This window comes from Podarcis cretensis, assembly GCF_951804945.1.
Source record: "Podarcis cretensis genome assembly, chromosome: 13".
Classification (NCBI taxonomy): domain Eukaryota; kingdom Metazoa; phylum Chordata; class Lepidosauria; order Squamata; family Lacertidae; genus Podarcis; species Podarcis cretensis.
This window is the reverse complement of record NC_137182.1, coordinates 17895257-17917347: the sequence shown is the minus strand read 5'-3', so window position 1 is coordinate 17917347 and position 22091 is coordinate 17895257. Positions and strand designations below refer to the sequence as shown.

Genomic DNA, 22091 nt, shown 5'->3' with positions numbered 1-22091 from the left:
TGTTCATGGACCTCCTGTAACTCCTCTGCCAATGCCTCTGCTCCCTGCGGCTCCCCTTCCCCCTCTTTCTCTAAGCCCGGGAAGGTCCTGGGATGTCGCCCATTGTTGGCGAAAAACGGTGTCACCCCCGTGGACACGTGTTTCGTGTTGTTGTAGGCAAACTCGGCCAGCGGTAGGTAGTCCACCCAGGTCGAGGTCTGCTGGTTCGCGTAGCATCTCAGGTACTGCTGCATGATGGCGTTGACCCTCTCCGCTTGTCCGTTGGTCTGCGGGTGTCTTGCCGACGCTAGGTTGACCTTGACGTTCAGGATCCCCATCAGCTTCTGCCAGAAACTCGAGATGAACTGGCGCCCCCGGTCGGACAGGATAGACCGTGGCAGGCCGTGCACCTTGAACACGTGGTCTATGAACAGCTTGGCTGTCTGTTCCGCTGTGGCTACCTTCGCGCAAGGAATGAAGTGCGCCATCTTGGTGAACATGTCGACTACCACGAGTACTGCTGTTTTGCCCCTCGAGCTGGGCAGATCAGTGACAAAGTCCAAGGCCACCCTCTCCCACGGTTCGGACGGGGTCTGTAGCGGTTCCAACAGTCCAGCCGGCGGTCTGTGTACTGGCTTGGCCCTTTGGCATGTGTCGCACCTCGTGACGTAATCCGCGACTTCTCCCCGCATCTTGGGCCACCAAAAGTCTCTGGCTACTAATTCGACCGTCTTATCCTTGCCGAAATGTCCGGCGCTGGGTGCATCGTGTAGCTGTTGCAGTACTCTCGCTCGGAGTTCATCTCCCGGCACGTAGATGGCCCCTTTGCGGAGGAGCAGTCCATCGCGTATCTGGAACTCGTCGTCCTTCGCTCCGCCGCTGCGCACCTCCTCCATCTTGGATCGTGCGAAGGCATCCGTTCGAAGCTCGCGCTGTATTGCTTCCAGGTCCACGGTGGCCGAAGCGCATGCCCACGCCTTAGGTGCGAAAATGTGTTTGGCCGCTACCGGTGCTGCTTCCTCCAGATACTGCGGCTTCCTGGATAGCGCATCAGCCATGATGTTGTTGTCTCCGGGGATATATTCTATCCTGAAGTCAAAATCCGCAAAGAACTCCGCCCAGCGGATGTGTCTCTGGTTCAGGAACCACGCCGTGCGCCAGTATTCCAGGTTCTTATGGTCCGTGCGAACTTGCACTGTGTGTTTGGCTCCGATGAGGAAGTGCCGCCACGCCTTGAAGGCTGCATGAATGGCCAGCAACTCTCTGTCCCAGATGGTGTAGTTCTGCTCTGACTTGCTGAGTTTCCTGGAGTAGAAAGCGCACGGCCTCCAATCCCCTTGTGGGTCTTGCTGCAACAGGACTGCCCCCACGGCTCTGTCGGAGGCATCCGTCTCAACCCTCATGGGTCTGCTGGGGTTCACATGTCACAGTTGTTCTTCGGAAGCGAAGAGACGCTTGAGTTTCTGAAAGGACTGCTCCGCCTGCTCCGTCCAGATGAACTTCTTCTTCTTGGAGCTGAGGGTGTCCGTGATGGCCGCCGTCTGCATAGAGAAACCCTTGATAAACTTGCGATAAAAGTTGGCAAAGCCGACAAACCTCTGGACCTCCTTCCGATTGCGCGGGCTTTTCCAGTCCAGTACCGAGCGTACCTTGGCGCTGTCCATGGCGATTCCCTTGTCGGACAGCTTGTAGCCCAGGAAATCCACCTCCGTCATGTCGAACTGGCACTTCTCCAGTTTGGCGTAAAGTCTGTGCTCCTGTAGTCTTTGCAGGACTTCCTTGACATCTCTCTCGTGAGCCTCCTGCGATTCCGAGAAGATCAGGATGTCGTCCAGGAAGCAGACGCACTTCTTGTAGAGGAGCCCTGCTAACACGTGATGCATGAAGGCTTGGAAGCAGTGGGAGCCATTTTGTAAACCGAACGGCATAACCCTATATTCATAGGTGCCCAAGGGCGTAAACATGGCCGTCTTCCACGCGTCGCCCTCCCGCATGCGTATAAGATTGTACGCCCCTCGTAGATCCAACTTGGTGAAGATGCGTCCCTTCCTCACCGTCGCGAGCAAGTCGTCGATCTTGGGCATTGGGAAAGCCGTGGGCTTGGTTTTCGAGTTTAAGATTCTGAAATCAACTACCAACCTCTTCTGGGGCGTGTCTTTTTTCTTCACGAAGAACACAGGACTGCCCCCCACTGCTTTGGATTCCCGGATGAATCCCCGCTTCAAGTTGTGATCTATGAACTCCCTGAGCTCTTGCAGTTCGTCTTCAGACATGGAATACAGTTTTCCCGTCGGCAGCGTCGCCCCTGGCAGGAGGTCAATCTTGCAGTCGTAGGGTCTGTGGGGAGGCAGCTTGTCCGCTTCCTTCTCGCAGAAGACCTCCAAAAACGCCTTGTACTTGTCGGGTACCGCTTGCAGCATGCCCAGTTGTAGCTGTGGGTCATCCTCTTGCCCCTCGTCCTCCTGGTTAGTCATGATGCAATGTTCTGCGCAGTAGGAGGAGCAGGTCAATTTACGCTGGTACCATGCCAATGCCGGGCTGTGCCTGTCCAACCAGCTCATGCCCAATACTATGGGTGTGTCTGACAGGTGGGTGACGTTGAAGCTGATGACTTCGCGGTGATTTCCGATTCGCATCACCATTGGCGGCGTTTGCTGTACCACCTGTCCCCCCAGCAACTCTCTTCCATCGACTGTCACTACTTTCAGGGGCATCGTGGCAGGCAGGAGCGCTATGCTATGTTGCTTGATGAAATCCACTCCTATAAAGTCTGCATTGCTACCAGAGTCAATGGTAATAGGGACTTCCATGGTGAGCCCATTGGGAAGCTGGAGGGCTGCGGTGAGCTGCACCACTGGTTTGGGCGGGAGGGGGTCTGTGGGCTGTAAGATGCCTGGGGACTGCTTCACTGACTCGTCTGGCTGGGCCCCAGTGGCTCTGCTTCCAGCCAGACTTCGTCGTTTCCCTGCTGTGGTTCTCTCTGCTGAACTGCTTCTGTTACTGTTGCTGAGGCTGCAGTTTGCTTGAGGAGCCTCTGGGGGCACTCTTTTGCCATATGCTGAGCACTGTGGCAGATGTAACACTTCCTGTTCCCTCTAGGAGGCTTCACTTTGGCTGCTCCCGGTGTTGGGGCTCTGGTTGCTGACTGAGCCTTGGCACCACCTATCTCCATCGGCTCCTCTCCCCCTCCCAGTGGAGGCGTGGATTGAGCTCACGCTGAGTCCCTGGGAAAGAAAGGAGGTGCTCTTGCTGGTGTGCGTCCCCAACGCCCTTCGTCTTTGCTGCAGGGACGTTCCTCCAGACACACACCAATCGTTAGCGCTCTCTGGACCACTTCTTGAGTGCTCTGGGGTCTCTCCCCCCTTGCGATTTCGTCTTTCACAGCCCCGTTCAGCCCCTCCCAGAACAGGTCCCTGACGTCCGCTGAATCTTTTTCCCATCCCAGCGCGTTGACCAATGCAAAAAAGCGGGAGTGATATTGCCTCACAGTGGCTCTGCCTTGTTTCAAACCATGAATCTCTCTTCGAGCGACATCTACATCTATCGTTGATAAAAAACAAGCATCCATTGCCTTAATGAAGGCTTTTGCGTTTTGGAGGGCTGGATCATTATCTCTCCACAGATTGCGCAACCACGCTTTAGCTTCTCCATGGAGATGCGTTAGTATGAAGCCTACTTTCTCCTGCTCATCTCTAAAGTCCTTCTCCAGTAACTTTAGCGCAAAAACCACGTCTGCTCTGAAGTTAGGATATTGCTGCAGACTCCCATCGAAATGAGACACAAGGCTCCCTCCTCTCTTCCCGAGCCCAATCCCCTCTGGTCTGGCTCCCGGTAGCCCCTGTTTAGTCAACATTTCCAACCTGGCTTGCAGATCCTTGCAGACAGCATCTGATTCCTCTTCTCTCCTCCTGGCCGCTAGTATTTCTGCGTTAAGTTGTGTCACTGTGTTTTGCAGGGCTGCCAGTTGTTCTTCGGTAGTCATCTTGTGCTGCTTTCGTGAGCTCGCGAAGTACCAATCTTCGCCCCTCGCTGCGTCCCCTCACGTTGCGAGGTTTTTGGAGAGACGGTACTTACTGTCAAAGCTGCCTCTAGGTCCCAGCTCACAGAGGACCAACGCTAGGCTGTAGTTATGTACAAAAGTCTTTATTGAGGTTCAGTTTCCATTTCAAAGCCGTAGCGCGCAGCTCTACGTCTTAAAGCCTAGACCGGCGAAGTACCGTCTGAGTCTCCTCCCCTATGACACCAGTTTAAGATCCTAGCCCGGCTCCACCTTTTACGGTGCTCTCTCCTCCTCTGGGTCCTCCTGCCCGCTGGGGCATTGCCCTTTCTGGACTCTTCCGACGCTGAGTCGCTTAGCTCCTCCCCCTCCCTCCGGCGGGCTTTAGGACCCGGTTCCCAATCCTCATTCTCTGCTGTCCCACGCTCCTGTACATTTGAACTTGCCTCTCGCGCCAACCCAGTGACCTTCCTCCTGACCGTTACACTACTTCTGTCACTGCTTCCCTCTTCTGGTACACTGGCCGGATCTGACCTCCCCTCCGTTGTCTGACTCTCCGATGGAGGTGTGGTCCGCCCTGCCTTATCTTCTCTCCCTGGTGGGGAATGCACTGGCCCTGATCCTTGGGACTCTTCCCCCCCCCACTCTGCTCTGGTGGGGAAGCTGGTCCTGATTTCCAACTACTGCTCTGGGAGTCCCTGCTGTCCCCTTGCTCCTGGGACGTTCCCCTTGGGAACCCCCTACCCCTGGCCACTGGCGCCCCATTCTGTGAATCTTCCGATTCGCTGGAGAGGCTCATGGAATCCCTCGGTTCACTGTCCTCTTCTCCTATGCTCCCCTCGGATTCCTCCCCCTCGCTCTCCATCTCCTCTCCTCCCTGTGCCTCTGCTCCTGAACCCCTAACAGTTATCTATACTAATTTTCAGGGCACTGTTGCACATACCCCTGGACATCATGATCCTGCCCATTTCAAATGGTAGTCAGTACCTGCCAAGCTTGCAGTTTTGGTAGCTCCTGCATCTCTCCTTCCATCGCTGCCCTCTGCTTGGACCTGTGCAACAATGTGTTATGTAAAGCATGTGCCATGGCATAGACAGCATTATAGACACTGTAGCTGTGGCCAGTCATGCTCATCTCAAAATCAGATGAAGGGAGCTCCTCCAGCTTCTCCTCTCCGGTGCAGGTTCCACTGGGCTTCTCCTCCATGTTGGAGTTTGGAAATAAACAATGAAAAACCAAGGTCCAGAACTGCTTGAGAAAGTCATCTCCATTTTCCTCAAAGGGGTTTAGGAACTGAAGAAAGGCTCTGAATCTTTGCACCTCATCGGAATGAACTGTAAAGGAGATGGAACCTTGGAAGACTTGCATATCCCATCTTGTTGGATAAGTGGTTCCTATGAAATCAAGCTGAGCAGTCAGAATCCACACTTTCCTCATAGGTGTCCCAGCCACATTTTCTCTTTCCCATTGTGCTAACATTGTTTGTAAGGCAAGTATGGATGCAGAATTCCCGCAGGAAATAACAACACCGGCTTTGCTCTTCACAATCACTTGATTCACTTGGAGGTACAGTAAATGAATGTTATTATGCTCATAACTAGTTTGGGGAGTTCTCTCTAAGAAGGCTAAGCAAATATGTTTCCTGGAAAGCAGAGGTTGCAGCGTCTGCATACACTTCTCTCCACTCTCATTATTGGCCGCAAATAATCCTACCCACGTCCATGAAAAGTGGACAAGTAACTCAACAATCCCAGTGTACTGATGGTCATCGCTGGGCACCATCCGGTAGAAGGGAGTGTGTCGGCTTTGATCTGTGTTCTGTGGAGCAAAGGAGCCATAACTGAGCTGAAAGGAAATGAAGAAATATAAATTGGTTCATGGATGTAGTAGAAGGAACTCATATGTGGTGTCTGTTCTGTCAAAAAGAGTGGGAGAGAAAACTGCATTTCCCAAGACAGAGACCAGGAGAGGCTGTGTTGCATACATAGCTCCAACATCCAAGAAAAAGTCATAGACACTGGATTGTAGAAGGATGAGTAACCTCACACCCAGGGCCTTATGCTGCTCTCGGGATACTCTACAGAGCTTGTCCCCAGGACACATGTCTCACTCATCCTGTGCCACACACCCTTCAAGTTCAGATACTTGGCTAGTATGTGTCTCTCAACAGTAATACTGCCTCTTGCTTGCCTGGATAGAGAGAGGTTGATTTGGAAACATCTGGCGTTTGCATGGCTGAAGTGCAGCCTACAGAACTAGAGGGATGTCTCTTGCCCCAACTACCATTGACATGTGCCCCCTAAAAGCTCACACATGTGGGAACCCAGCCCCTAGCACTGATTTAAGAAGAACGGTGTGCTGGTCCTGTGGGTTAACCGTGAGGCGAGGTCCGAGTCCAGTCCGAGGTCGAGGCTGCAGTATGGAGGCAGTCCGTCAAAGCTGAAGCTGGGTCCAAGGCAGGGAATCAGGTGAGGTCAGGAGCTCTGGCAGACAAGCAGGACAGGATGCAGGCAGGAACTAGCTACCAACAATGTTGCTCCCACAACTTTGGACTGGGGCTGGCTGGCTTTTATCTGCCCCGAGGCATAGGGCCCCCCTGGTCCACAGGTGACTCGCCTCTCCTGGCCTGGAGGCAAGCACTCCTCCTGCGTGAACTTAGTTCCCTCCACCTCTCTGCCCTGAGCCTCTGCAGCTCAGGAGAGGCTGGAGGGTGACCAGACCCAGAGGCCACCTCAGCTTCCCCTGACAGGGCTGAGAGTGGAGCACCTGCAGGCAATGGGTCCTCCATCACCTGAGGAGCCAGAGCAGACTCAGCTGGTACCTGCACCTGAGAATACAGCACAGGTGAGGACCCTTCAGGCTGAAGCCTCAGCCCTGGCTCAGCTGGTTCTGGAGGCGGGGAATCCTGTGCAGGCTGGGATTCCTCGGGTTCAGCCTCCAAGTCCGAATCCCAGGCCATCACAAACGGCCTGATATGGTTGTTCACTTGATACTATGGTAGGGACGGCCCTGGCAGAGGTTATGTTGACATTTTCATTTCACCTTATGGAACAGACATGTCTGTTTACATTCCAGCACAGTATGCTGGGAACTTCCATTGTGTGTATTGCATTTGCTTTTGCTGTTCTCTCTGAGACAACATAAGAGAGAGAGATGACATGTTTCTTTGTCCTGATTTATGATTAATAAATCTTTAGTTGTAGTATGCTTCCACAAGCCTCAGACCTATTCCATGTGCACAGTTCGATCTGCTGATAGTGTGCCCTAGCTGTGAATCCCAGGTCACTGATTTATGTCAGAGCAGAGGCGATGGTATTCGCACCGGGCCACTGAAAGGAGATGGCCCAGCCAGGGCTAGCCAGCTGGCCTCCCGGCCCTCTGCATGTCGACAGGCTATTCTCTCTTTCCTCCTCATGGAAAGTGTAAAAGGTGACATCAGAGACAACCTTTTGGTCACAGCAACCCATTTGTTGCTCACCAGGCACCAATAATGTTTTCTTTCAGATACAAGGTGAACTTATAAAAAAAAATATTTTAGCTATTTATATTTTTTTATATCTAAATCCTTTAAATATAGAAATCCTCCTAAAGTGACGTACTATTAAATTACGTCTTTAAAACCCAGTGCTATTTTTCTAGAAAAAGAGGTGCTGGAGCCCACCATGAACTTCTGAACTATGTTCTCATAGAATGGCAATGGTGCCCAACTGAGAGGTGCCTGCGCTGAGCTATGGCGAACACTGGGTGAACACTGGTTAAAGGTAAAGGGTAAAAGGACCTCTGACCATTAGGTGCAGTCATGACCAACTCTGGGGTTGCGGCGCTCATCTCGCTTTATAGGCCAAGGGAGCCAGTGTACAGCTTCCGGGTCATGTGGCCAGCAGAACTAAGCCGCTTCTGGCGAACCAGAGCAGCGCACGGAAACGCCGAACACTGGTTAGGAAAGATAATAATAAGTGAGCTGCAAAGAGCCCAAATCAGTATTTTACCTGGGGAATCTTGTAGACACCCAATATGGTTGCTATGTAGAGGGATGTTCCAAAGTCAAGTCCCCCAATGACAGCCATCAGATTTTTTTCAATTCTGCACCTGTAGTTGGGTACATATCTGGGATGTGTAGAAATAAGGTCCAGAATGGCTCGGTAGGTCATCCTTTTATTGGTGTAACTGTCATAGATGTGGAATCCCAAGGTGATATTAGGCAAGATCGTGGGGTTCTCATTGATCTCCTTGACCGCAAACACCAAAGCCAGAATATGCTGATAGTTCTTAGGCATAATACTGTAATGGATAATTTTATGGTGTATAACTGAGAGATATGCAAGCCATTGGAAAATTGCTCCTAGACTATCATGTTGCTGCTCCTCCACTACTATCTGCTTCTTAGGATGCCCCCCCTTTAAGAGCTTTGTATCAATCTTAGCAGAGAACTCTTTGTTGGTTCAGATCCGTTTGAAAATGAGGAGAGAGAGGTAGGATAGTAACCAACATTTCTAGACCTGTGAAACATTTTCAACTTGACATATTTTCAATTTGGGGTGCCATGTGAGTTTGTCATACCCTGGCTTAGAGGAGAACAAATGGGGCTCTTAAAGCAAGATGAGCTTTTAAGATTCCTCACCAGAAACTCTTCTCCGGCTTGGTTTAATATTTAGACCAGGGAAGGGTTCACACCTCTTCTCCAACATCCTACCCCTTGGTAACCTATTCCTATTCTGTAGTGCAGCTGCTCTTAAAAGAGTTTCTACTGAATTGGTTGCCACCCGTTACCCCATTAATAAAAAGCCAATGCGGTCTAATTTCCATGCAAGCTAACCTGGATGAATGCTAAATAAACATGCCATCTGAATGACTCTAGTCTCCAACTGCAGGAAGGGGTCACACATTAGAAGGTCAGATTCCTGAGTAAGACTAAAGCTTGGCCCCTCTTAACTAAACACTACCTGGAAAAAAAATTGTGAAGAGGAGTGAGGTGACGGGGGAAATCAAGACGAGGCTGTCTCACCTTACCAGCAGTTTCAGATCACCATTTCCCTTCCACTAAGCTAACTCCTCAGTTTTGCAACTAATTCTTATTTCTGCCTTCGCTAGGGAAAAGAAATCCCACTGAAATCATGGGGGCTTGTTTCTGAGTAAGCATGGTTAGCATTTGGGAATCAGAATCGAATGATTACTTGATGTGTACTTGATTACTACTTACAAGAAAGTACGGACTTGATGGGTGATAAGGATTTCTCTGAAGTCTTCTTTAGCAAAAGAGCCAAAGATATGAGAAGCAAGTCCACCAATTATAAAATCACCAGGCTGATAGAATTCATGTGGAATCCTGAGCAGATGATTGGTGGTGAAACATTTGTTATGCTTGCACATCACACATGGCAGAAAGGAGAGAATGGACACAATAATCAGCAGCATACTGAGGCAAATGTTCCTTCTAGTCACACACCTTTACTTCCATCGAGAACATGCCTGTTAGCTTCAGAACCAACCTCACTAGAATCGTTTGCCCTCACACAAATGCCACGTCATTCCACCAATCCACAGATTAAAAGACTGTCTTACAACTCTCCAAGTGAAAAATGAAAATCCTGCCTCTTCCTCTGCCCTCCCCATTGTTTGAAATGGCAGGAAGGGATTTTTTATTACTAGACTTTGACTAGTATTCTCTCGAAATCTATGAGGACCTTATCCAAAGGAGATTCAGTGATGACATGTGTGATAATTACCAATGAGATAATCACTAGGTGATGTTATTGCTGGGAAGATCGGAAGAATGGAGGAAAACATGTTTTGTGATGTTTCATGAAAAGCCATCTCTGTCACCCCCCCTGCCCCACAACCATTCAAGTTCACACCTATGTCTTTATGGTGCCATAGTGGCCTTCCTCAGACCATCCTCAAAGTTTCATGGCTGAGCAAAGGTTTAGGAAATAGAACAAACAGTTGTGAACTTCACTTCTCGGTAAATCTCCTCTTGCCAAGTTTTAGGTAGCACACTGTGTTGTCCGCAAATATCTGTGTGCAAGAATGTTCCTAACAAAGGCAATGTCAAGATGCATTTGGGACTATCTTACAGTATTTCGAAGTATTGAAACACATTTTTGCATAGCCATTGACTTGGCTTTTTTGTTCTATTACATCGTATTGGTTGGGGCCCTTTTAGCAAGGCTATGAACACATGTCTTCTTGTTCTAAGTGCAATATTCTAACCACTGCACCACATGGGCACAAAGCTAAACTTGATATGTGCATTAGCAATGTCCATTCCATGGTATTTATCGCTGCTGGAGCCAGGCAAGGTGCGACAGGGATCTCTGCAGGCGGTGCCTATTTCGCTCCCCTCCCCGATTGTGTGCCTGGGGCAACAGCCCCCAGGACACACACACCCCTTGCTACGCCACTGTCTAGTGGGTCTCTGGCTGAGCTGGGAGATCCCTGCTGCAGCCAAGCTATGCTAGTGTAACTCTCTCATCATCAGCTCAGCTACAGATATGCCAGCAAATTTTCCACATCCTTGCTCAGCCAGAACCCAGCCAGCTGAGCCATGTCCAATAATTTTTAAGCCAGTATAAAACCTGGAAAGGGGGTGTTCCAAGAAGAGGTGCAGGAATAGAACCAGAGTACAGTGGAGCTTGGGTTAAGTACTTAATTCATTCCGGAGGTCTGTTCTTAATCTGAAACTGTTCTTCACCTGAAGCACCACTTTAGCTAATGGGGCCTCCTGCTGCTGCTGCGCCGCCAGAGCACAATTTCTGTTCTCATTTTGAAGCAAAGTTCTTAACCCGAGGTAATATTTCTGGGTTCGTGGAGTCTGTAACCTGAAGCGTATGTAACCTGAAGCGTATGTAACCCGAGGTACCACTGTAGAGGGAGATAGGCTAAATAAGTAAATAACTGTCCTGTCCATTTCATCATGTAACTTGGCAAAGCAGAGTAAGTTAAGCTGCCAAATGGGATGTTATAACTCCAACAATATTTTAGAGGTTTGTTCTCTCTTGCCGAGTTAGGCCTGTTCAGGCCACAATAGTGCTGCTGCTGAATTGGGCTTGCGTCTGGAGTAGTTTACACTTGTATATCTTATGCTGGACTTGCTTTACGCCATCTTCTTTTGTATGTGATTGCTTCCATTGCATACTAGAATATTTTATTAAAACTGTAATCCTATATACACATAGTGAATTTCATTAATTTCAGTGGAGATAATTCGCAAGTAATTGTAAGACTACAACCTGAGGTGTTCTGTGAAAGGAAATGAATGTTCTGGTACCATTTGTGAAGTATCATCCATTAAGCAACACCACCAAAAAGGGAACACAAAAAGGTTGGTTGGTTGGTTGGTTGGTTGGTTGGTTGGTTGGTTTTAAATGCCACACCTGTAAAATTATTATTTTTCGCTCTCATTCAGTTTCTAATTAATTGCCCTCTGGTGTTCTGGTCAGGCCTCAGCATAATAATGTAGCATTTGGGAGCAAAGATGGAACCCATTAAGCCAGCACTGGAGGCCAAGATGGAGAAGATCTCCACAGCCACCATGTGTTTTCCCTTGGTGCTCAGGTACACTGGAACAAAGGAGATCCAAACACTACAAAACAACAGCATGCTGAAGGTGATAAATTTGGCTTCATTAAAGCTATCAGGCAGTTTCCTGGCTAAAAATGCTACAGCAAAGCTGACAATGGCCAGGAAGCCCATGTAGCCCAGGACACAGTAAAACATGGCAGCTGACCCTTCATTACATTCCAGAATGATTTCTCCCGTCAGATAATACTTGTCAAAATGAGGAAATGGGGGAGAGGTTCCCAGCCACACAGTGCAAATACCAGCTTGGATAATAGTACAAGTCAACACAATGGCGCTTGCCAGTCTTTTCCCCACCCATTTCCTCATTCTGGATCCTGGTTTGGTGGCCATGAATGCCAGAACAACGGTGACGGTTTTAGCCAACACACAAGAAACAGTCACAGTGAAAACGACACCAAAAGTCATTTGTCGGAGCAGGCAGCTCACTCTTTCTGGTTGGCTGAGGAAGATGAAGGGGCAGAGAAAGCAAAGGAGGAGAGACATGAGGAGAGTGTAGGTCAGATCTCGATTGTTGGCCCTGACGAGGGGTGTGTCTTGATGCTTAGCAAAGATTACTAAGACCAAAAGTGTGAGCAGAAAGAAAAGGAGAGAGAGGAATGATATGCACATCCCAAGTGGTTCTCCAAAAGTCAGGAAGCTGATTGTCTTTGGAATGCATTGTGTTTGGTCCTTGTTTGGGTAGTGATCTTCTGAGCATCCAGTACAGTCATTCATGTCTGAGGTAAAAAAGAAAAGATTAGATGCAGACTCATCATGTCTTAAAGAGCAACTACAAATTCCACCAATATGGACCTCTTAGGATGAAATCGGAAATATCTTAGGTATTTCCCAACAAACCAGATACAATGCAATGTGTTTCAACCCCAAGCCAACTAGCATGTGTAGCTACTGGTGCCTCTTACCATCCTCATCTGATATGTCAACTGTGGAGATATTTGGATTGGGATGGCCTGGCCACTGTAGTGTGTGAGGGGGGGAGGGGGAGAGTTGTGTCTCTTACCCTTCTGGGAAGCAATCCTTCCTTGGGGACATGGAGCACAATCATAGCAGCAGAATTTCTCCCCCTCCTTCTTTTTCTTTCTGGATCCAGGAGGGCAACTTGGGCTACACACAGAATGGGGTGGAACCTGTCCATTGGAATAAGCGTGGGAACAGTTTAGCACATATAGCTGTATAGGATCTTTGCCTCCCATTATCTCAGCTACAATTAGGAACGCATGACATTCCAAGAATTCTCACTATTGTATGCGCAGTGGGATTTTAGTATTGACTAAGAGGTGCGAATGATCTCCTTAGAACCAGCTCAGGGTGAAAAATACCACTATCCACAATTGGGGGATGGGGAGGTGCTTAAAATGGCTTTCTTTTGAGCCTTCTTCAGGCACTACAAAAAATGCACGGGGGCTCAGATTTAGGAGTGGGTGAATATCACCAGCCCTGTACCCAATGTCCAGAGACATCCTTGCTGTACTTGTTCCGCCTCTGATCTTCCTGTGCTGAGTAGGGGGGTGTAAGGAGCAGTCTAGCACACATGTCTGAACATGCTTAGAAGCCTCTCTGGGATTTGGAACATTGTGTTATTATCACATTTCCCAACTGAAAAGAGGCTTCAGCTGACTCCTTTTAGAAGCTTCCTTCATATCTTCCTGCCAAAGACAAGGAGCAATCAGGGGTGTAGTATGAAGACCTGGAAAACATACTGGGTAACGGGTCCGAAAAAAATAAAAAAATAAAAAAGCAAAATAAGGATTCCATGTTCCTCATGTGCTTCAAGATATGTACCACACTTTGATAGGAACACACTGACTCATGATCTGCAATGCAATAATACTTTGTTTACACACATCTCATGGACATTGCTGTCATTCCTCACCTGGAGAAAACTTTTATGCCACACCATTTGGTCCTCATGAATGGAAAATTGCTTTCCTGGGGGAGCCTCCAGATCTATCCTCCCAACCTTGATTCTCACATAGGAGTTATTTGGGAAAGTGACCAAGTTCGTAATATCAAATCCCGTTTCTAATTCCCTGTTTTCACCAAAAGATACTTTTTCTCCAGCACTGTTGTTAAATGAGACACTCCTAAGAAAGGGGTGAAGCTGCATTGAAAGGGAAACAAAGGAGCACTGAATTAAAGCCCGAATGTCCCTCCTTACTGAACTCAGTTTGGGGCAGATAGTCTGCCTGTAAATGACAGGGATTTTAAAGCTCAGACTAGAGCTTTAAATCTTTTGAAGGGTGGTTTATACACCTTTTAAATAAGCTAAAGCACATAGTTCCCTGCTGGACAAGAAACAATGACAAGGGCTGAAGCCACAGGGTGGAAGCTTTTGATTGCAGAAGGTCATAACCACAGCCCAAAGGATTATTGGTCATCCTCTCCCATCTTTGGAAGAACTGTACGGTTCCCGTTGTCTTAGGAAAGCAAACAACATCCTGCAGGATGCATCTCACCCGGGATACAGTCTGTTTGCACTACTGCCTTCTGGCAGGAGATATAGAAACATCAAGTCAAGGACAAATAGACTGAAAAATAGTTTCTATCCAAGAGCTGTGGCCTTTTTAAATGCTGTAACTCGATAGTGTGACCTGGGAGTTTGATGGGTGTGGGTGTGGGTGTGGCTGGAATGTGGTTTGTTTGGTTGTTGTTGTTGTTTTGCTTTTGTTGTTTTTAAGGGATGGCATCCAATTTCGTTGCACTTGTGCAATGTTGCACTTGTGTAATGACAATAAAGAATCTATCTATCTATCTATCTATCAGTAGCCCAAAAAAGTCTCAATAACATCTTGCCATTCCACTCTGGACTGTCTTGCACAACAAATTCATCATCAAAGGCACTGAATTCATTGTTGCCCACTTCACTACAAGAAAAACTGGTGGCTACAACTCTCTCCTCCCTCCCCTCTCCCTGGTCGGAAGAACCACAGAGCAATTGGAGAAGCCACCGGAATTGCTGGCTTGGTAGGACTTTTCCAACTAACCAATAAGTGTCTTAAAGGCCCCCAATAGCAGCGTAAGGGGATGAGAGTTTGTAAAAGGGAAAGAGCAATGGTGGACCTCACTCCCCCAGCCCCTAAACTGTGAGATGAAAGCTTAATGCTCACAAGGGCTAGAGAACTCTGTGATGTCCTCTGCGAGACATCATTATTTCAGTTGGTACAATTATGGCAGTTATGAACAGTCTCAATAGAGCAGCAGTTATGTTTTGTTACGCTGCTCCCTGTCTCAGAGTTAGTCAGTCTGTAGCAGTTTTTGTCTTAGATTCAAATCTATGTAAGATGTATTGGTAACATAAGGAACACCTGCCTGTCTGGTATATTTAATCTAACCCGTGCAAGTACACTGAGTAAAAGTTATTCTCTATTTAAAATATAAAAGAGAGTCCATTGCATAGTTTTTATAGGAGGGGAAAGGGAACTACTTAAAGGGTCAAACAACCCACGCTCTCTTCCACATAACTCTGTAAATAGGAACTAGTGTTTAATTCCGACATAAACGATCAGAGAATGAGGTCTATTTCCTGGCAAATGATATCTTCCCTTTTCAAATCCCTGTCTGCAATGGCTTTGCAGTTCTGGCAGACACCATGGGCAAGGAGGAGAGATGGGACTCGCCCACAACCTCGGCCCTCCAGATGTTTTGAGACTACAGTTCCCATCATCCCTGACCACTGGTCCTGCTAGCTAGGGATCATGGGAGTTCTAGGCCAAAAACATATGGAGGGCCAAGGTTGAGGAAGCCTGACTTAGACAGTCACTTCCCATATACTACCAATTTTCTGTGTCTTGGCCCACACACAAATGAGGTAGCCCAAGGAGTGAACTCTAGAAGAATCTCTTAGTATTTGTCGTAGCAGGTGTTAATGAGTCCTTAGCTTGCCACTCAGCTCAGGAGAAAGAACCTAAGGAGAGTAATAGCGGTGAATAGAGAATGACCGCTCCCCGCATAAAAACAGGGGGCGCCCTGGATCTGGAGCGGCTCCATCAGTATAGCCTTGGTGATTAGAACCCTGTACTCCAAGAAACAGGCACAAACTGTTAAAGTTGCCTTGCGACTCTTTAAAATGAAAGTCCTCCCTCTTCTACTGGTGGGCATTGCCTTGGGCTCACGTAGGGACTTTGAAAAATTGGAATCTATCCAAACCCAATTCCTCAGGGCCATACTCAGGATCCCCCCCTCCGTGGCAGGTGCGATCATGAGATTGGAAACTGGTTGTCAAGCCTTTAGGTATGTGGCCCTGAAAGCGAAGTTATGGCTATGGCTTAAGCTCTGTTTCAGACCGGTGGGTTTGGCCCCCTTGATTCTGAGGGATAACTTTAAATCTCCATGGGAAGGGGAGATAGTGGAGGAAGTGCAGAAGTGCGGGTTGTCCTCCCTTTATATAGAGTCCATGACGTATAGCCACGCAAAGGCGGTGATCGCCCAAAGATTGAGGGATATTGCCAGACAGGAGGACATGGCCCGTGTGAAACCTGGGTTGTTTCTGGGGGAGCAGATGTACCGAGCTGCTCCAGCTCACTACCTGGCGGATATCCACTACGTGGAATACCGCAGACTATTTACCGCGGCTAGGCTGAATGTTCTTGACTCGGCGGTTCTGAAGGGAAGATATGGAGGAGTCCCATATGACCAGAGATTATGCCATTGTGCGTTGGGTGAGGTAGAATCCACAGAGCACATTTTACTGAGCTGTCCCTTCTACAACGATTTAAGACAGTATCTTATAACCCCATATTTACCCCAGCTCAGTCCCCAACAAAGAGGAAAGCAGACAGCATATCTGCTAAATAAGTCTTCTGGGAAAACAACTTTGTCAGTGGCTAAATTCCTTTTCCTGGCACTCAAGTGTCAGAAATGTATAACTGAATGCCTTGATGTGGGTTATCTGTGAGAGGTTTAGTACTGTGGCCCTACCTTATTTATGTACCCCTATGATGTTTTAGTTTATAATTCTGTATTGTGTTTTATTTCTGACTATCGGTTGAATAAAGGAAATTGAATTGACAGTCACTTCCAATATATTGTGTCTTGGAAAAACCATCAAATTTATTTCTCAAATTCTCTATAGGGAAAATGCAAAAGAGCCACACTGAGCGTTTATTGCAGAGAAGGAAGGAATTAATAATAGAAGAGACTGAAGTTGAATGAGAGAAATGCTATATGGTTATCTATACTAATTTTCAGGGCACTGTTGCACATACCCCTGGACATCATGATCCTGCCCATGTCAAATGGTAACCAGCACCTGCCAAGCTTGCAGTTTTGGTAGCTCCTGCATCTCTCCTTCCATCGCTGCCCTCTGTTTGGACCTGTGCAACAATGTGTTATGTAAAGCATGTGCCATGGCATAGACAGCATTATAGACACTGTAGCTGTGGGCAGTCATGCTCATCTCAAAATCAGATGAAGGGAGATCCTCCAGCTTCTCCTCTCCAGTGCAGCTTCCACTGGGCTTCTCCTCCGTGTTGGAGTTTGGAAATAAACAGCGAAAAACCAGGGTCCAGAACTGCTTGAGAAAACCATCTCCATTTTCCTCAAAGGGGTTTAGGAGCTGAAGAAAGGCTCTGAATCTTTGCACCTCATTGGAATGAACTGTAAAGGAGATGGAACCTTGGAGGGCTTGCATATCCCATCTTTTTGGATAAGTGATTCCTATGAAATCGAGCTGAGCAGTCAGAATCCACACTTTCCTCATAGGTGTCCCAGCCACATTTTCCCTTTCACATTGTGCTAACATTGGTTGTAACACAAGTATGGATGCAGAATTCCCACAGAAAATAACAGCACTGGCTTTGCTCCTCACAATCACTTGATTCACTTGGAGATACAGTAAATGAACGTTATTATACTCATAACTAGCTTGGGGAGTTCTCTCTAAGAAGGCTGAGCAAATATGTTTCCTGGAAAGCAGAGGTTGCAGCGTCTGCATACACTTCTCTCCACTCTCATTATTGGCCACAAGTAATCCTACCCACGTCCATGAAAAGTGAACAAGTAGCTCAACAATCCCAGTGTACTGATGGTCATCGCTGGGCACCATCCGGTAGAAGGGAGTGTGTCGGCTTTGATCCATGTTCTGTGGAGCAAAGGAGCCATAACTGAGCTGAAAGGAAATGAAGAAATATAAATTGGTTCATGGATGTAGTAGAAGGAACTCATATGTGGTGTCTGTTCTGTCAAAAAGAGTGGGAGAGAAAACTGCATTTCCCAAGACAGAGACCAGGAGAGGCTGTGTTGCATACATAGCTCCAACATCCAAGAAAAAGTCATAGACACTGGATTGTAGAAGGATGAGTAACCTCACACCCAGGGCCTTATGCTGCTCTCGGGATACTCTACAGAGCTTGTCCCCAGGACACATGTCTCACTCATCCTGTGCCACACACCCTTCAAGTTCAGATACTTGGCTAGTATGTGTCTCTCAACAGTAATACTGCCTCTTGCTTGCCTGGATAGAGAGAGGTTGATTTGGAAACATCTGGCGTTTGCATGGCTGAAGTGCAGCCTGCAGAACTAGAGGGATGTCTCTTGCCCCAACTACCATCGACATGTGCCCCCTAAAAGCTCACACATGTGGGAACCCAGCCCCTAGCACTGATTTAAGAAGAACGGTGTGCTGGTCCTGTGGGTTAACCGTGAGGCGAGGTCCGAGTCCAGTCCGAGGTCGAGGCTGCAGTATGGAGGCAGTCCGTCAAAGCTGAAGCTGGGTCCAAGGCAGGGAGTCAGGTGAGGTCAGGAGCTCTGGCAGACAAGCAGGACAGGATGCAGGCAGGAACTAGCTACCAACAATGTTGCTCCCACAACTTTGGACTGGGGCTGGCTGGCTTTTATCTGCCCCGAGGCATAGGGCCCCCCTGGTCCACAGGTGACTCGCCTCTCCTGGCCTGGAGGCAAGCACTCCTCCTGCGTGAACTTAGTTCCCTCCACCTCTCTGCCCTGAGCCTCTGCAGCTCAGGAGAGGCTGGAGGGTGACCAGACCCAGAGGCCACCTCAGCTTTCCCTGACAGGGCTGAGAGTGGAGCACCTGCAGGCAATGGGTCCTCCATCACCTGAGGAGCCAGAGCAGACTCAGCTGGTACCTGCACCTGAGAATACAGCACAGGTGAGGACCCTTCAGGCTGAAGCCTCAGCCCTGGCTCAGCTGGTTCTGGAGGCGGGGGATCCTGTGCAGGCTGGGATTCCTCGGGTTCAGCCTCCAAGTCCGAATCCCAGGCCATCACAAACGGCCTGATATGGTTGTTCACTTGATACTATGGTAGGGACGGCCCTGGCAGAGGTTATGTTGACATTTTCATTCCACCTTATGGAACAGACATGTCTGTTTACATTCCAGCACAGTATGCTGGGAACTTCCATTGTGTGTATTGCATTTGCTTTTGCTGTTCTCTCTGAGACAACATAAGAGAGAGAGATGACATGTTTCTTTGTCCTGATTTATGATTAATAAATCTTTAGTTGTAGTATGCTTCCACAAGCCTCAGACCTATTCCATGTGCACAGTTCGATCTGCTGATAGTGTGCCCTAGCTGTGAATCCCAAGTCACTGATTTATGTCAGAGCAGAGGCGATGGTATTCGCACCGGGCCACTGAAAGGAGATGGCCCAGCCAGGGCTAGCCAGCTGGCCTCCCGGCCCTCTGCATGTCGACAGGCTATTCTCTCTTTCCTCCTCATGGAAAGTGTAAAAGGTGACATCAGAGACAACCTTTTGGTCACAGCAACCCATTTGTTGCTCACCAGGCACCAATAATGTTTTCTTTCAGATACAAGGTGAACTTATAAAAAAAAAATATTTTAGCTATTTATATTTTTTTATATCTAAATCCTTTAAATATAGAAATCCTCCTAAAGTGACGTACTATTAAATTACGTCTTTAAAACCCAGTGCTATTTTTCTAGAAAAAGAGGTGCTGGAGCCCACCATGAACTTCTGAACTATGTTCTCATAGAATGGCAATGGTGCCCAACTGAGAGGTGCCTGCGCTGAGCTATGGCGAACACTGGGTGAACACTGGTTAAAGGTAAAGGGTAAAAGGACCTCTGACCATTAGGTCCAGTCATGACCAACTCTGGGGTTGCGGCGCTCATCTCGCTTTAGAGGCCAAGGGAGCCGGTGTACAGCTTCCGGGTCATGTGGCCAGCAGGACTAAGCCGCTTCTGGCGAACCAGAGCAGCGCACGGAAACGCCGAACACTGGTTAGGAAAGATAATAATAAGTGAGCTGCAAAGAGCCCAAATCAGTATTTTACCTGGGGAATCTTGTAGACACCCAATATGGTTGCTATGTAGAGGGATGTTCCAAAGTCAAGTCCCCCAATGACAGCCATCAGATTTTTTTCGATTCTGCACCTGTAGTTGGGTACATATCTGGGATGCGTAGAAATAAGGTCCAGAATGGCCCGGTAGGTCATCCTTTTATTGGTGTAACTGTCATAGATGTGGAATCCCAAGGTGATATTAGGCAAGATCGTGGGGTTCTCATTGATCTCCTTGACCGCAAACACCAAAGCCAGAATATGCTGATAGTTCTTAGGCATAATACTGTAATGGATAATTTTATGGTGTATAACTGAGAGATATGCAAGCCATTGGAAAATTGCTCCTAGACTATCATGTTGCTGCTCCTCCACTACTATCTGCTTCTTAGGATGCCCCCCCTTTAAGAGCTTTGTATCAATCTTAGCAGAGAACTCTTTGTTGGTTCAGATCCGTTTGAAAATGAGGAGAGAGAGGTAGGATAGTAACCAACATTTCTAGACCTGTGAAACATTTTCAACTTGACATATTTTCAATTTGGGGTGCCATGTGAGTTTGTCATACCCTGGCTTAGAGGAGAACAAATGGGGCTCTTAAAGCAAGATGAGCTTTTAAGATTCCTCACCAGAAACTCTTCTCCGGCTTGGTTTAATATTTAGACCAGGGAAGGGTTCACACCTCTTCTCCAACATCCTACCCCTTGGTAACCTATTCCTATTCTGTAGTGCAGCTGCTCTTAAAAGAGTTTCTACTGAATTGGTTGCCACCCGTTACCCCATTAATAAAAAGCCAATGCGGTCTAATTTCCATGCAAGCTAACCTGGATGAATGCTAAATAAACATGCCATCTGAATGACTCTAGTCTCCAACTGCAGGAAGGGGTCACACATTAGAAGGTCAGATTCCTGAGTAAGACTAAAGCTTGGCCCCTCTTAACTAAACACTACCTGGAAAAAAAATTGTGAAGAGGAGTGAGGTGACGGGGGAAATCAAGACGAGGCTGTCTCACCTTACCAGCAGTTTCAGATCACCATTTCCCTTCCACTAAGCTAACTCCTCAGTTTTGCAACTAATTCTTATTTCTGCCTTCGCTAGGGAAAAGAAATCCCACTGAAATCATGGGGGCTTGTTTCTGAGTAAGCATGGTTAGCATTTGGGAATCAGAATCGAATGATTACTTGATGTGTACTTGATTACTACTTACAAGAAAGTACGGACTTGATGGGTGATAAGGATTTCTCTGAAGTCTTCTTTAGCAAAAGAGCCAAAGATATGAGAAGCAAGTCCACCAATTATAAAATCACCAGGCTGATAGAATTCATGTGGAATCCTGAGCAGATGATTGGTGGTGAAACATTTGTTATGCTTGCACATCACACATGGCAGAAAGGAGAGAATGGACACAATAATCAGCAGCATACTGAGGCAAATGTTCCTTCTAGTCACACACCTTTACTTCCATCGAGAACATGCCTGTTAGCTTCAGAACCAACCTCACTAGAATCGTTTGCCCTCACACAAATGCCACGTCATTCCACCAATCCACAGATTAAAAGACTGTCTTACAACTCTCCAAGTGAAAAATGAAAATCCTGCCTCTTCCTCTGCCCTCCCCATTGTTTGAAATGGCAGGAAGGGATTTTTTATTACTAGACTTTGACTAGTATTCTCTCGAAATCTATGAGGACCTTATCCAAAGGAGATTCAGTGATGACATGTGTGATAATTACCAATGAGATAATCACTAGGTGATGTTATTGCTGGGAAGATCGGAAGAATGGAGGAAAACATGTTTTGTGATGTTTCATGAAAAGCCATCTCTGTCACCCCCCCTGCCCCACAACCATTCAAGTTCACACCTATGTCTTTATGGTGCCATAGTGGCCTTCCTCAGACCATCCTCAAAGTTTCATGGCTGAGCAAAGGTTTAGGAAATAGAACAAACAGTTGTGAACTTCACTTCTCGGTAAATCTCCTCTTGCCAAGTTTTAGGTAGCACACTGTGTTGTCCGCAAATATCTGTGTGCAAGAATGTTCCTAACAAAGGCAATGTCAAGATGCATTTGGGACTATCTTACAGTATTTCGAAGTATTGAAACACATTTTTGCATAGCCATTGACTTGGCTTTTTTGTTCTATTACATCGTATTGGTTGGGGCCCTTTTAGCAAGGCTATGAACACATGTCTTCTTGTTCTAAGTGCAATATTCTAACCACTGCACCACATGGGCACAAAGCTAAACTTGATATGTGCATTAGCAATGTCCATTCCATGG

At 47.6% G+C, this 22091-nt stretch overlaps 2 protein-coding genes across 4 annotated transcripts in view; both read right to left on the bottom strand.

Moving 5' to 3' along the window:
- Positions 1-9670, bottom strand: part of LOC307200654 (vomeronasal type-2 receptor 26-like) — a 42494-nt gene extending 32824 nt beyond the window's left edge. For both annotated transcript variants that reach the window (XM_079949363.1, XM_079949364.1), the window contains exons 1-3: positions 9177-9670; positions 7966-8257; positions 4964-5821 (exon numbers count right to left, since the gene is read on the bottom strand). In XM_079949363.1, the coding sequence (XP_079805489.1) occupies positions 4964-5821; positions 7966-8257; positions 9177-9391 (1365 nt within the window). In that variant the 5' untranslated portion in view covers positions 9392-9670. The remainder of the gene's footprint in view (positions 1-4963; positions 5822-7965; positions 8258-9176) is intronic.
- A 1652-nt stretch (positions 9671-11322) lies between these two features.
- On the bottom strand, positions 11323-21606 carry LOC307200678 (vomeronasal type-2 receptor 26-like). Of its 2 annotated transcripts, XM_079949431.1 has the most exons (6): positions 21020-21598; positions 19809-20100; positions 16806-17663; positions 13431-13658; positions 12558-12684; positions 11323-12273 (listed from the first exon to the last, which is right to left on the bottom strand). In XM_079949431.1, exons 1-6 carry the CDS (start codon positions 21232-21234, stop codon positions 11378-11380), a joined length of 2616 nt encoding a protein of 871 aa, XP_079805557.1. In that variant the 5' UTR covers positions 21235-21598; the 3' UTR covers positions 11323-11377. The 2 variants fall into 2 exon arrangements, with proteins under 2 accessions (XP_079805557.1, XP_079805558.1); XM_079949432.1 differs by lacking the exon at positions 13431-13658 and having other exon boundaries at positions 21020-21606.
- Positions 21607-22091: the final 485 nt, after the last annotated feature.

Excerpts from the sequence above, each read along its gene's own strand:
- LOC307200678 (XM_079949431.1), bottom strand. The coding sequence starts at position 21,234 with ATGCTGCTGATTATTGTGTCCATTCTCTCCTTTCTGCCATGTGTGATG. Across the intron at positions 13,659-16,805 it reads CAAAACTGCAAGCTTGGCAG|CTTCACCCCTTTCTTAGGAG; the intron begins GTGCTGGTTACC and ends CTTTCAATGCAG. Across the intron at positions 12,685-13,430 it reads GGCATAAAAGTTTTCTCCAG|GTTCCACCCCATTCTGTGTG; the intron begins GTGAGGAATGAC and ends TCCAATGGACAG.